The following is a 15,639-nucleotide window of genomic DNA, read 5'->3' on the forward strand; positions in this document are numbered from 1 at the left end:
CACACCACCTCTCCAAGGTGTGTGGTCTGTCATCATGAAGGATCATGTTGCACTTCTTTCATTGACTGTAAGAGCTGTTTAATTGCTCTGAACAATTACACCACTATGCTGAGAGATGAAATGGCTTGCTTGGGAATATTTTAAAGGTGCAATTTTTTTTCAGCAAGTTGCAGATGTCATTTGGGAGGAGAGTTTGCATTGAGGTTTTAATGCTCTTCAGCTCTTTTGGAATACAGGATACTTGGGCCTCTTTCACTTGCAGTCACTTCTTTTAAATTTCTTCTTGTTAGTTGCTTTATATTTTACTATATTCCACCTGCAGTTGGCCTCATTTAACTGACATGGTTTAGGTGGCTATTAAGCATTTTAAAAGAATACTAAACTGCTGTAGCAGTTAGCTCAAGTCCTTTGGAATGTCTTACCAAAAAGTCCCCCAAGCCCGGGTCCGTCTCTTCTGAAACGCAACATTAATTAATTCCCACGTTCTGTCTGCTGCTCTTAGCCCCTCCAGATGTGCTACTAGGAATGGACTGGCTCCCTGGTTACAAGCCATCTGGGCTCTGTAAACTGATTTGCACTTATATTAAACAATAAGTGAACAGAATGCGGAAGAGTTATTAAAGCAAATGTACATTGCTTATAAATCTCAAAGTAAAATATTGAAACGTAGTAAAGGGGAATGGAATGTGCAAATGAAGACCTGCTTGTTTTTAATGAGTTTAGCTGTGACCTTCTCCATTTCAAGCAAAAGAAAAGAATTTTATTTTTCTCTTAAAAAGAAAAAAAAAAAAAGAAAGAAAAAGAAACTATAAAACTGCTTACAGAAGTATCTGAGACAAAAACAAGGAAATATAATGTTCTAAACTTGACTGGTCCAAACCACTCAAGCTGCTGTGACAGCTCATAAAACTGAGAGTAGTTTTTAACTGGACTCTGTTTTACATTGCCAGAGTGAATTTTCCTTGCAGGAAGTAGCCAGAAGGTTTATTTAGTTTCCAGACTGCTGCTTTGATCTTTCCATTCTGTCACTTCTCAGGTTACATAGCCCTTTTTCACTGCAGTAAATCTGCAACAGTTAATGAGAATAAAATTTCCTCCTTCTCACTGATCGCATGCTGTTAAATGCCAAACCACAGCCAGCAGCATATTTGCAGAATTCAGCTGCACTGTACAAAAACAGCACAATCAGTTTAATCTTGTTGCTTTTGTAATTCATTTTATTGAGCTTTCCTTTTTTCAAGTGACCTATTTTATCAAGGCAAGCAAGTCGCAAAGCCAGACCTGGAAGAAAGATTTAAAACCGTAATAAAGCGAAGGGTGTTTTGGACCGCCGTGGATAAGCGACGCTCACAGGACACAAAATGAAACCCACAAAGTCCTGTGTATCAGTGGGCTACTTCTTAGGGCTGTTATCTGAACTGAATGTGTGCTGCAAACAAGCCCCTAATATAACAATTAACATATCCAGTGGGTGTTTTTTTGGTCAAATTGTTTCAGTTCTAAAGTGTGACTCTACAAATCCGCATTTATCAGCTCCAGGCGTTCAAGTCTGATGGCTGAACCACCCTTTTCCAAGTCTGATGGCTGAACCACCCTTTTCTCTCCCCTCTGGAAAACTTTAGACCTTTTTTAGCCATGAGATTTAAAAAACCAAACAAACCAACAAACAAATTTAGAGTTTATTTGCCTTCGGGGCTTTGAGTCTTTTAAGTTCTCTTTTTTTATCCCCGAGGCTCCCTGACCAGCCCTCGGCCTGGAAATATTTTATTTTTCAGTCACTTAATTAAAGTTGAATTTTATTTATTTTTTTTAATATCATAGTGGTACTCCAAGGTAGAGCTCTCCAAGAAAATGTTCCAGGCCTCTATTTGTATCTCATTTGTTCCCTAATATATCCCGTGTTAGTCCTAAGACAGAAAGCAGTAACAGACACAGAGTTTCACTTCCTTCTTGGTTTACACTAAAATCATCACTGATTTGAGGTGGATTTTGATGAGATTTCACTGGAGCCCTGTGGTTGAGATCTGGACAATCATCTGCAGTGGTAAAAAAATAATATTTAAAGTTTATTCATCAGTAATATTGTCCTGCCTGCATTTGTTGTGTGCGCTCCAATGAGCGCTGCAAATCCCCTAGTAATGTTAACTTTCAGAAGGGGCTTTGAAAGCTTTTATTGCCCGCAGCTGTAAGTCAAAGCAGAACAGACTTCTTTCTTTTTTTTTGACCCTCCCTCCTTCCCTTCAGCATCTGGATTATCATCCACATTGAGTTGCCCAGTTCTTGGTGCTGAGCCCTGGAGACAGCACAACTGTCAGCCCGTAGCCTGTTGGCATGGCTTTTCTGGCTGTTTCTGCACAAGAGGGACCGTTCTCCCCACTAGTATTGAAGCACAGAGCTGAGTGGCCATGCTTGGACTTGGGAAGCTTGTATAAATATTTAAAGCAGCAACTCTTCAGCTTCTCCATGCAGGGCACTGAAGACTTGCATTTCTGCCTGAAGTGCTTATCTCCCAGCAGATTTTCACAGTGCCCCTGCTCTGTAACCTAGCAAAAGAAACAAGAAGCACTTCCCATCTGGAAATGGGAATGCTGGTGAAAGATGTGGACCAGACCCTGAGCTGATCTAGTCAATGAGACCCCTCACCTCTATGAAGCTGCCCCTTCAGGATCTTATTCTGCTCTGGCTGAAGCTTCTGTGCCCAACATAACACTGATACTGCTGGAGCACAGCAAAAGAGATGCTTGAAACCATCCCAAGCCAGGCATATTACTGGTCTAAGGCAAGGTTCTCCTCAAGTAAGGGAGATGACAGAAATACTTGGGACTGTGCAAGGAGAGGGGGAAAAGAAAGGATGTTTTGCTTTTTATTGCCTGCTCTTCAGGGCTTTTTTATTTGTTTTAATTCTAATTAGTTTTTAAGAAATGGATGTATCTAATCAGTGGGTTTGGCCAGTTGTTGAGCCAGCTGCACAGGAGATGTTCCCGTCAGGCTTATAATGGGAAGTCAGAACTCTTGGTTTCCACTCCAGCTCTGACTGTGCACTTGACCTTTTAACAGATTCTGTAGAGAATAGCTGAGAAACTCCCCATTCATGTGCCTGAGGTGTGAGCCTGGGTCAGGGAATGTTGGGGGAGTTAGCCTGATTGATGCCCTTCAAAGGAGCAAGATGACTTTAGGAAACAACTTGAGTTAATGAGCGGCTGTTTTGCCCCTTGGCTGTATTCTGGATTGGTTGCTTTTTCTAGCACATCAGAAATACTCTTTCCCCCCCCCTCCCCCCTTTAAGGGGTGTTACAGAATAAGCAAAAGTCTTTTCTATCTACGTCAGTCTGTGTGAGTCTTCTTATTACTGCAGTTTGTCCCTTGCTGTCTTTAATGTCTGGGGTGTTTTTTCTTTCAATACTCCAATGGGAAACTGAGGTCATGGAGAAAAAGAGCAGCTTGTCCAGGATCACACAGCAGGTAACTGGCAGAGCAAGAAACTGAGCCCAAGTCCCAAGCTGCTTTCACAGAGCTAGGATGGCAAGCTCTACAGCTTTCAAGCAAGGCTCTTAGTGAATTTGGCTAAGCAAGGTCATTTGTTTTGAGTTCATTGCTTGCTTACTATTCAGCTGGGAAATATATATTTTTTAAAATTATTTATTTTTTTTAAGGGCTGCCTCCCCACCAGTGAATTTTGGCATGCTTATTGCTTGGTGCATAGCTGGAGCCTGACACACAAGACACAGTGCTCATTTTTCCACAATTGTCAGAGTTGCATTTGTTTATAATTAAATGGCAGAAACAGCAGCATTGTGCCAAGATACAGCTGGGCACCAACTCCAGAAGCAACTGGAAACTCTAAGTCATTAAATGTGCTGAAGAAAGCTGAATCACATGGAAGGAGAGACATGATCATATCCATAAAGGCTGTATCATGATGCACAGAGGAGCTGTAATATGATTGCACAGGTTGACTCTGGCGTTTTTGATCATCTGAGCAGATAAAGTACTACTGCTTAAGGAACGTGAATATTCAGTGCTCATGGAGAGAGAGGTGTGGTAGTTGATACAGCTAACACAGTCCCAGTCCCTGCCACAGGGCTCCCCTCCCACTTGAGCTTGAGGGATAGAAAGCATGGGAAAAAAAAGGCTTCACAGATAGGGGGAGAAAAAACTGGGGCCACAAGAGACAGAATTTAAGAGACTTGTGGTTTGCAGTTTAACGTCATTACCAGTAGTGGGAGAATCTACAGTTACAGGCCATTATATAAAGAAACATTGTTTTCTCTACGGCTTCTCAGTTGTGTGCTGTTTCTCCATGACCCATATTTGTGCTCTTACTCTGAAGGACAGAAAATTTATGGTCACTGAAGCAAAGCCAGAGGTAGCTGGCACATAGGATCATCTTCTCAATCACTAGGCTCTAAGCAAGGGAAAAGGCAGCCAGCCTTATGCCAGTTCCTGATGCCCTCCAGTCTTTCATGACTGGTGTTAGAAAAATGGCATCCCATCTAGTGTTTAGCTGTCAGTATCAGCAGAAAGCCAAAAGAGCCCATGGGCCTTTGAGCCTTGGTTAAAATGTGGTGCTTAGCTGGTACCTGCTGAGGATTGGCTAAATCATAGAATCACAGAATGGTCTGGGTTGGAAGGGACCTCCAATGGTCATCCAGGCCTCTTGCCTGAAGAGAATTTTAGAAGCTGAAGGAATTCAGAAATGTTTCCTACCTCTGATGCTTGGGTGCATGCCATGCCTGATTCCTCATGCCTGTATGATGGGTCAAGGCCCAGATGTCACCAGTTCCCCCTGCTTCTTTGTACCCTTCTCCCTGTGGTGGGAAGGAGGTTGCTGCAGCATTTGCTAGCTAGTCTCCTGATCGGGCTAGCAGGGCTGCAATCTCTGCTGCATTCCATATGTGACTGTACTGCCCTGCACTGCAACTGTTGTTTCAGGTCTACAGTCCAGCACCTTTCATCAGTGCTTTAAAAAAACCCTCACCAAACAAAAAAGCCCTAGGAGAAGAGAAAAAAGTACAGACCTCACTGCTGGCAAACTCCTGTGTCTCTTGTTGGCAAGTACTATAAACAAACTGCATCTTGATTGTACAGGTTATAATGCTATGCTTGTCTGGAGGTAAGAGACTGATGTGCCACTTCTATGGCTTAGGTACCTCCTGAGGGAAAAATACACTTTCAGTCTTCATCTGAACATCATTTGTCTTGTCTGTTATACACAGGCATTTGATAGAGCTGCATGGATTACAGAGATTTGTGGCATGAGAGTTTATAAGGCAATATAGGCTAGTAACTGTGCCATATGTTATCAATGGTGCTGTCACAGGTGGCTTCACAGAAGGGAGACACCAGTACCTCAAGGATGTACTGCACAGAATCGTAAATGCCTGCCTGGGGTGAGGTGGGGAAGGCCGGAAGGTGAAGATGATGCCTTTTTAGAAGCAGTAAGATAAGGTATATAACAGGGGAAGGTGCAGAGGAAACAGCAGGGTTGCTAAGAACTGTACTGATGTCAGACTTCTGAAGGATGCTCAGAAACCTTTGGGTTCAAACCCTGTTCTCTGGTACTTGGGAGTGGTTGTGCATAGCTGCAGGTGTGGCAGCAAGAAGTCATGTCATGTGTATGAACAGGGGCTGCCTACTTCTGTCTGCAGAAAACCTTTCTCAGCAGCTCAGCTGAGTGCATGGAGAACTTTAGGTGCGATTCCTTCGTTAGGATTTGGCAGAGTTGCTGATGAGTTGAGCTGTAAGTAGTGGTTGCTTGGTCTCACCACGGTCAGAGGACCTAGTGAGTTGTAAACTTAGGTGGTACTTATTAAACAGATTTCATTTTAAATAAATGTATTAAAACTTATAAAGTTTATATCTCCAGTGAGTAGCTGAGAACCTGTCAGAAGTGGGGCTGGTATAAGCCATGTTGGTGCAGAGTAAGGAGGGAGGATTGGCAGGGTTTTAGAACAGCATTAGGATGAAAAGAAATGTATCAGCTGTCGTGGCTCTGGTGGAAGCTCTGTAGTTATTTAGCTTGGATGTCGTTTGCAGTGAGCAGTGATTTCATGCTGCTTTAATTTTCTGTTACCAGCCATGAAACTGACAGGCAGAAAAAGAGGAAATTTGGGCCCTGATGTGTACACTTCTAAACTGATGTTTCACTGTCTAAGGTGAAAACTCTTCCTGGGCCACCTTTGTCTGCACACCCAGTCTGTTACCATAATCAGGCACAGTTCTTGCCACGCTGCTTCATGGCTCTTTCCCGAGCATGCAGGCCTGTTTCCCAAACAGTGCTTCTTACTGGGATCGCTCTGAGATCCGTGTATCCTACTGGAGGCTTTCCAGTAGGACTTCAAGGGGTTAGCTTTGACCAAGAATTTACCCAGTGAGCCCTTCTGAGGCCCTGCTGATGCCGGAGGAATTAGTACCCGTTTTAGAGCCCCTTGTCAGCACCAACAGAAGTAACAGTGTGAACGCTGGTGTGGACAGGCTCAGGTGTCTATCGCATCAGGAAGGCTTACAGAAAGCAGCCCTGCTCTGTGGCCAGTCTGCACCCAGCTGCTAACTGCCTTACTTCAGACCAAGCTCATGAACCTCTCTCTCTCTCTTCCTGTACCACGCACTCCCCAGCAGCACAGACACCTGAAGGGGAACCCCAGCAGAGGCTTGCTGGAAGAGGGCTGCCTGTCTGAGCTTGCTAGGTCTCCCAGCTGTGCTGTAAAGCCTGTCTGGTCTCTGGCTGCAAGAGGGAGTTAAGGAAAGTAAATATTCTGTGGGCATGGTGGGATGCTGGCTGGCATTTCCTGCAGTGAGGAGGGACACATTTTAAATTGTCAAGGCACCTAGGGTCCTAGATGGACATTTCAATTTGGATAGTATGAATCAGAGTAAGTATCAATAAGCAGAACTGTTAAGAAATCTCTCCTCACTCGTGCACATCAGGAACGTTTTCATCTTCAGCATGTGTTCCTCAGCTCCCCAGCAGTACAAGCAAATTGGAAAGTTCAGCTGTCATTTGGGGAAGGTCATAGATCACACTAGCAGCCCGAGTAATCCAAGAGGTTTTAAGTATCATAGCATTTAGTTTAAAGTGAAATTTGCTCTGACAGGGGCTGGCAGACCAATAGGAAAAAGAAATATTTGTGCTTGGAGAAGTGCATGTGTAGAGACCATGAGTATAACTGATGGCTGGAAGTGATTTCACTCTAAAAAAAACAAATCATTAAGAGAGTGCGTAGGGGTAAAATACACAGTCCATATTTTAAAGGGTCTCAAAATGAACCAGCAACTGAGGTTAGCAGTAATTAACTCTGCTGTTCACTGTTTAACTCCATCAGCTCCATCCTGGTGGTAAACCTTGCACAAGAAGACAGTTTTGCCTGGACAGCCTGCTTAGCAGGCACCGACCTCGCTGTGCGCATGTGTGCAGTTTTGTGCCTTAAACAGCTTGAGATGAAGGCCACAGCACGAGTCATTTATATGGGGAGCTCCTTGCAGTGCTCTGTGATCTGTGCCTGCTATCCAGCTACAGGAGTTGACTGCACTTGTAGGTTCAATTAAGTAGGGCTGACCAGGAGAAAATACCAGTTCAGGGATGAGCATGGCTGTCTTGATGGCATCATTGTGTCCCTAGCTCTGGCTGGTGCTTGGCTGCATAAGTGAGGCCAACAACACGTTTATTCTAGGAGCAAGTTTTGAAGATTGCTGGTATAAATCTAAGAACACATGGCACAAATCATGAGCTCAGGCCAATTATTATCCAACAAGTGTTTATGGCCAAAAAGCTGCCATCTTTCCTGGCTCTGCCCTTCTGCTGTTCTTGGCAAAAGCAGCAAAGATTCATCAGGACCTCTGTCTCCTCCTCCACTGGTTGTACTTGTGGAGTCATTGCCCTTGGCCTGCCAGCCTCAGGGGTAAGCCAGACTTCATCCCACAGACTTGGGTTTGCCGTTTAGTTGCCTTACCACTTGATTGCCTCCTGGGTTCAATGGTGTTTCCTTCAGTAAGGACGACAGGCTTCTTGCTAGGCACTGCCAGCACAGACAGTCAGATAGGCAAAGCTGCTGCGTTTCAAGAGCACTAAGATCTGAAAATGAAGCCAGCTTTGGGGTTTTTTTTTGAAGCACAGACAAGCCTTCATTTACTTAAGGGAAATATTTAGATAGGGGAGAGTGGTGATTGTATCAAGGTGTTTTAATGTGATTTTCTTTTCCTTTTAATTTGTTGGTTTGGGGTTGGTTTTTTTTAAACCCTCTCCTTAACAGTTATCAGCTGATCCATCTCTTCCAGTTTGCTTCAGGACACTAACATATGTCTAAACCATTTGGAAATAACTGATACACCTCAAAGTTTAAACTCTAGGGATCTTTACCTAATTACTTACACATTTATATTAAAAAAAAAAAAAAAGGAAAAGAAAAAAAGGATTTGCTGCGAATGTGATTGAAACCATATTTTCCTTGTTCTCGTTATCAATTTAAATATATTTAAAAGTCCTTTGAATGAGGATTACTGAACCGGGAGTAGCGGCGATGGCTCTGCCTGTAGTGATAGATACTTACTGCCACCGTGTGGCCCACCGTCGTTATTACACCCCACCCCAAACCCCAGCGGTGTGTAACGTAGTGTGAAGCTCTTGACGCTCTGCAGCATCAAGAAAAGCCACCAGAAGAAGAAAGTCCTGCTTTGTGATGGGTGTCTCAGGCTGCTATATTTGTGGTGTCCCTCTGTGCATGGTTTAGTTGATTCGGTGGTGTTGGATGATAAGGTTGGACACGATGATCTTGAAGGTCTCTTCCAATCTGGTTTGTCTATTCTATTCTATTCTATTCTATTCTATTCTATTCTATTCTATTCTATTCTATTCTATTCTATTCTATTCTATTCTATTCTATTCTAATTCTATTCTTATTCTATTCCTGAGGATGGCTACTGCTGTCTTCCCCAGAAGCCAAGGCATAGCCCCTATTAGCTTGACTTGCAGTCAACAGCATCCCTCCATAGAGAATTCACATCCCACAGCACCCACACCTGCTCACTCACCTGCAACAGCATTCTACAATGATATTTTCAATAGTTAGCAGAAATGCAAAGAGGGAACTCACCTAAGTAATAAAACCAACTTCTTCACAACGACTGTTGTTGTAGTTAGAGAAAAAAAAGCACTGAAAGGTAAAGCCAGGAAAATGTTGTCTGTTAAAATCTTTTTTTAATTATAAATCAACCTTAGATGCTTCAAGGCTCTTTGGAAGAAAACAATGGAATTCCTAAGTTTAAAGGGTCTTGCTTCTTTGCAGGGTTACATCACTGCAGCAGCATGACAGAAGTGGACTCTGCACTTTTCAAATCCCCCTGCACCTTCTTTTAGTATGTTGTTAACTCATAGTACTAAATGGAACTCCTAATTTAAGAACTCATTTAAAGAACTGGCATTGGTTTACAGCAGTTATTCAACATATTTGTTTTCTGAACTGCTGAATTGGCCATCTTCCTGCTAGGCCCTTGTTGACATGTTCAGAACTCCTCTGTGGCCTGTATTCTGAAAGCTCACCTAACCACAGCCCATGTGAAGTTGGTTTGTGTGTCTAATGTCTGTGCATACTGCAAATCAGTTACAGTGGTCGAAGCAGGGCCCATCCTCTAACTAAGGTGAGTGCAGGGTTTGGTGTTGCTGGACACAGGAGTTAGATACTGATAAAGTCACAGGATTCCTTTTAATCTGTTCTTTCAGGAGTCCTTTGAGGCTTCAAGCCTGTTAATGAGAAAACTGCAGGTGCATAGGAGGGACCTGGAGAGGTGTCTCAGAGGTCACCAGTTCATTTGGTAACGGGCTTGAGAAAGAGTAATACGACTTTGGAGTGGATGCAGGAAAGGAGTGGTCAGAGGAAGATGTGGAGCCACAAGCATGCATTCACATAGCTTTGCATCACTACAGGCTACACCAGGGCTGCTCTGTGCTGAGGGGACTGAGGGGTCATTAAGGTCAGAGTGATGTCTCCCTGTATAAGTTAGGAGACAGGAGTGTGGCCAGCTGAAACACAGGCAGGCAAATGTGGAAATAGAAAAGCACTTTCAGGGTGCTGCATTTCTCAAGATGCATTCAGGTGCAACAGAATGATTTTCTCTGCAGTTTGGCTTGTTGACTGTCTGTTCCCACCCTTTCAGCCTTACACACTCCACCTTCACCTGGTTATCAGAAGATCACATGAGTGAACACCTGAGAAACCAAGCACCAAGGATCATTGTCTAGGACCTCACAGAGGCACAGTCTGAGGAAAGTGTCTTCGCAGAGACAGAATGATGGATGTGGTCTCCCAGAACTTCAGTTGAGCCCTTTCAGTCTAACTGATTCAGCAATGCCAGCTTTTGGCTGAGCCAGGGCCTGAGGCCCACCCATTGTACATCTTCTGGATGGGTCATTCTTTCCCAGCCTTGACTGTTGCATAACCCATGCACCATATGTATAATTGGCAGTAATGAGCTTCAGCTTTTCTCCACTCCAAAAGCACTTTGCTTCTTTGTGTTTTGACAGTCTTCAGAGGGCAAGTTCAATTCCTTTCAATGCATCTTTAGTCAGACAATAAATCAGGATCCTTTTCCATTTGTCCTTCTACTGAAGTGGAAGTTAAGAAGTGCCATAACTATGAACAGGCAGTAATCCAGTATCTTAGACAATGTTCATTTTCCCTCTACCTCCTGCATGAGAGTTATTGTTGAGCATGAAATATGTGCCACTTTTCCCAGTGCAGTCCTTTTGCTTCAGTATCTAATTCATTGCTGTGAGACTTTTTAGGTGTAAAAGATGCTGTTCTGTATGAAAAATGAATTATTGTGTCTCATTAGTACATAGCCTTTCAATATCTGATGAATTATTTCTACTGTTTGGCTGCCAATCTTGTGTCCTTTACTGAACTGTGTTGCTGGTGTTTTCCCAGGGCTTCAGAAATGTACCAAAGGAAGAAATTAGGCTGTTCAGATGTGCAGGGCAGGGCTACCAGTGGGCTCTGCAATAAGCATGCTTGAGGCCTTTTCTGAAATACATGTGAATGTACAGAGAGGGGAACTGAGTCAGAGAAGTAAAGTGCTTTGCCAGTAAATCTACAAAAGCATAGAAGACTTCTGTCTCTTCTGGGATTTCTGTTTGACCTGAAAACCTTTTGTGTTGATTGCTCTGCAGCATTTCTCTTCCCACCAGGAGGAGATGGAGCAACGCTAACCAGAAGGGGAAGACGGCTGGCTAGGTTGCCTCACAAGAGAACTGGAGACACCAGCACTAGCTTACCTTCCCTGCCACACACAAACCCACATTCTGTCTCTTCTCCTGTGTTTTGTAGTGTGGGAGTCGATGGATTTGGTCAGTCACCAGGGGTTCCTGGCCGCCCAGCCACTGCGTACGGATACCGCCCGGACGAACCTTACTACTACAGCTACGGGGCGCGATGAAGCAGCCCGCTCCGCAGTCCTGCAGCAAGCAGCCTGTGCAGAGCCAGCGGTAGATCTGTCCCTTGGTAATGCATGATTGTACCACAGCATTATGTATCCTTTGGCGTGTGTAGCTCCAGATAACCTTAAACCTTTCTGGGTCCAGTGTTGTCGTGACAGTGTTTGCTCTTTGTTATCATTTTTGTACAGTATTTGCTCTGTGACTTGGAAGCAGGAATGGGAGAGCTACTGGACTGGAAAGTGTCACATTGTGTATATTAAGCTACTAATTTAATTTCTATTAAATATAAAAACCTGTGTGGTCAGCAGTGGTGAATGTGTTCCTCACCCATGTTGGGTTTGTTTTACAAGGCATTTAAGCGTGTTTAACATGGACCGTTTCCCGCTAACACTTAAGTAACAGGAACACTGTTAAGCCCCAGCATCTCCTGGCACCGCCCTGACACATGGTTACCAAAGTCCAGTCCTGGGTCTGAAGACTAATAATGGAAAGATGGCACAGATTTGTTCCCCTGGAGCTTCAAACATTTACCATCTAGTTTAAATGCTTGAAAACACTTAAAATTAGAAGCTGCAACCAAATACCTTTAGCATAATGTTTAAATAGAATTCCGTGGGTTCAGAGAAGTGAGCCACATCCTGAGGACTAGCAAGAGAAAACAACACTCTAACCTGGCTCAGAATCCAGCTGCAGAGCCTTTCCCCCATCTTCCACATTTAATGTACTGACACATCCTGTCCTACTTGTTCACAGGGTTTAAGTCAAGTCTAAGCAGTCACCACTGACCAAGCAGCAGAGACAGGCCAAGACACCTTCGTGTTGGTCTTGCACTGCGGTGGTTGCATTCAGAAGTGTTTTGAAACATGCTACGTGCAGAGTTCTGGCTAGAGTTACTTGTGAGTTGTGTACCCACAGCCACCCAGTCAGCAGTTCAGGTTTCTACTTTTTAAAAGAAAAGCTACCTCCACCTCATGGTTGCTTTGTAAATGGCTGTTGATTTCAAGAAGGTTCCTCTCCCCTTTTCTCCCTCATTTCTGGCTCAAACAAAAGATAGGCTTGCACCAGAGGCTGATACCACTAAAGCCAGTAACCCCCTAAGACTGGTCTGGGTGCTAGGAAGGTGATCTTCAGAGGCATGGGGTTGTTTAGGAAATTGACAGGCTGTTGGTCTTACACTTCAAAAATATCTCTGAAGTCCAGCCTGCTTGGAAAGCTTGCCTTACCTCCTGCAGGTACTGCTATAAGCCCTCTTGCTCTCTGTGTTCCGTGCTGCACGGCTGGAAACAGTTCTAAAATTAGCTTTGGTATTTCTTACCAGTTTTCAGCCTTCTCCCTGTGCTGGCTTCATGTTCATGACTTCATTTGCTGGAGGTAGGTGGAAGAAGAGTGTTGCCAAGATTAGTAGTTTTAAAAATAATTCTCTATACAATTATTAACTTAATTATTTTGCCATTTCTTAGAACATGTAAGACCTCATACTGCAGAAAACTGGAACTAGACTAATGGGTTTCTAGTGCTGTACCTGTCTAGATTCTTTCCCTTGGCCTGAGCCCATGCTCTATCAGCCTAGCAGTTGTGCCACATTTAGTCCAAAGCTTTCAGATATGTTTATAGTTATTGCTGTGAGAGAAATTACCCAAACTGCATATTCACACACAGGCTTTTCTTCTGAGGCTGGCGCTCACTCATCAGGCTTTCCCAGAAAATTAGTGAGAAGTTATTTAAAGCAGTTGCCCTTCTTGTGGAATGTGTTTTGGAGGGAAGGAAAAAAAAAAAGAAGTGAGTCCTTGGAGTATATGCAAACTATCAATGAAACTGAAGGAGCCTTTAATTGGAAGCTTCAGGTTAATGAGGAACTACAGTTGAGCTTCAGCAAGCGGGTGGGTGTCTGCAATTGTAATACAGTTGTGACCATGCTGAGAGTAAATGGCAGTGGAAAAATCTTTGGCTGCATTTTTAAGTACTCAGTGTTAAGAGTTTATGAGAAAAGAATAAAAGATCAAGTATTTGTAGCTTTGCCTGGCAGCAGCTAAGAGAAGAACATCATTTATCTGCAAGCAGAGCTTGGTAAAAATTACTCAGCACTTAGTAGCCTGAGGACAGAGCCTGCTAGCCAAGATGAAAACCAGCTGTGCCACTATACTCTCTAAGGCAGGAGAGAGGCTGATTTTCCCTTTAATTACAGTTCCTGAGCCAAAAAGGGGAAAAAAGATATGAGCACATAGACTTTTCAATCTATATCACATTTCCTGTGGGTGTCAGAGGGAGACTGGAGAGTCTGACCTGTAGGGTAACTTTTTAATTATCTGTATTTATGGGTTCAGCCCCTGAGTGCTGTATCCTGCATAAAACGGGGCACGGAGAGATCTGCTTTCTTTTAGCAACTTCCACAACTTTTGTCCTTTCCTCCTCTCCCTGGTTTCTCTCCCTGGATTTGTATAGCTCCTTTTTTCTTGCCCTACAGCAGCAATCCCTAACCATCCCAGGAGTATCCTCTTTCCCAGACTGCTGCTAATTAATTAATGAGTTTGGTTAGGCAGGTATTTTGGCTATAATGAGGCTGTAAAGTTAACAGCAGAGTGAAGTAAGCACAGGCTGAGAAGCTGGTCCGTCTGTTAGCTATTATTCAGGCTTTCTGCAGCTGTTTGGTGTAATTTCAGTGAGCAATCTACTTAATGCAGCAGCCCCAGATCTTGTTTTAAATTATTACCTGTACCATACTGGAGCTTTGGAGCTTTCTGGGGCAACAGAGGGTGAAGAAAGACAAAAGTAAACAAATACCCTTGTCCTGGAGAGCTTGTGAAGGACCTGAATCAGTCTTTTAAATTCTGATGTGTGCACGGAGCTGTCTGGTAGCAGTTTAACCATGTGCATTTCATTCTGGAACGAGACTGCCATGATTCTGTTTAATTTAATCCACAATGGGTTAAATGGAACAGGAACAAGATGTATCTTATTCTGGAATAAGCAGGACAAGCTCTGTATAGATAGCAGAGATTTCAAGCTCCACTGGCAGGTTCTTTAATGGAATTTCCATGATACAGCACTGGTAAGCTCAGCTGTCCTCTCCTCATGGCAGAAGGCTGAGAATACCTACAACTTTCACTCCTTCCACAATCATCCTCTAGAAAAATGAAATACAGTGGAGCTGACTTACTGGCACAACTTAGGTTGCAGCTGTCAACCCTTAAAGTTGTTCCAGTCTGTTTGGTTTTCCTTTGTGAGGTTAAGGAGAAAGCTTGGAAGCAAGCGGGGAGGTATTGGAGCTGCGTGCCTGCATAGGCAGTGGAAGACAGCACTGCATGGCAAGTAGTTCACAGGTAGAAGGTGATGTTTGCAACCAGTCAGTCAAGAAGTGAGAGCTTAAATGAGAATGTGACTTCTCTGGAGTTGGTATGTTGGTGTCTCTGCCCCCTAGAAATGAGAAACTCCCTTCTGTTTATTAAGAAATTGGAGTACTTCAGAAATATCCTCAGCAGCAAAAAGCTCCTGTCATGATTTGTAACTAACATAACCATGCAGCAGGAGGACATCACTGGAAAAGACAGCAGCTGCACTTCAGGTTGGTGCTGGGAACACCACCTCAGCCCTGTTTCTTCCCTCTGCCCTTTCCAAAGACCCTGTGGCCTGCAAGAGTAAGAGCTCAGAACAGTTCTACAGTGCAGATAGTGACAGTACTCCTAACTGTCCCTCTAGATCTTACTGGCTCTATTCCATAGATGTGCTTTTTGCCCCATTCTCTTCTAGAAACTAGCTGTCTGTCTCTCCATTAGGCCAGTCTTTTCTTGCCCAGCTGACTTAAATAACCACTTACCAACCTAACGAGACACTTGCTAAGAGCTCTGTGATCCTGTAAGTTCCCTCTCTACCATCTCTTCCCTTGAAAGACAAAGAAGGGGTTTCACACCTACCTCACTAGGTCCTGAGTTATTCTCTGAAAGACTCTACATGGGCTGTGCTGAGGAAAGGCAAATTGCAGCATTTGAAGGACAGAAGCCCAGCTGCTGTGTTTGTACAGCACCAAGCACACCAGGGGCCTGGTCAGAGTACGTACCCCAGTACCTCTTCAGTTTGAGATGGACAATGGACTCACTCAGGAGAAGGAGGTGAAGGAGGCCATTCAGCAAAGTAAGTACATCACAAATGGTGCAGAGCAGCCAAGGTTTGCTGAGAGCCACATCAGTTACACTAGAGCCTTAACGCTGGAGCCA

At 43.9% G+C, this 15,639-nt stretch overlaps 1 protein-coding gene across 1 annotated transcript in view; it reads left to right on the forward strand.

Annotated features, from left to right (window-relative positions):
- KIFAP3 (kinesin associated protein 3) overlaps nucleotides 1–12,334 on the forward strand; it is a 78,810-nt gene extending 66,476 nt beyond the window's left edge. The window contains exon 20 of the mRNA XM_054165090.1: nucleotides 11,319–12,334. Within this exon, the coding sequence (XP_054021065.1) occupies nucleotides 11,319–11,427 (109 nt within the window). The 3' untranslated portion in view covers nucleotides 11,428–12,334. The remainder of the gene's footprint in view (nucleotides 1–11,318) is intronic.
- The last annotated feature ends 3,305 nt before the right edge of the window (nucleotides 12,335–15,639 follow it).

This window comes from Dryobates pubescens, chromosome 11, assembly GCF_014839835.1.
Source record: "Dryobates pubescens isolate bDryPub1 chromosome 11, bDryPub1.pri, whole genome shotgun sequence".
In the NCBI taxonomy this organism is placed as follows: domain Eukaryota; kingdom Metazoa; phylum Chordata; class Aves; order Piciformes; family Picidae; genus Dryobates; species Dryobates pubescens.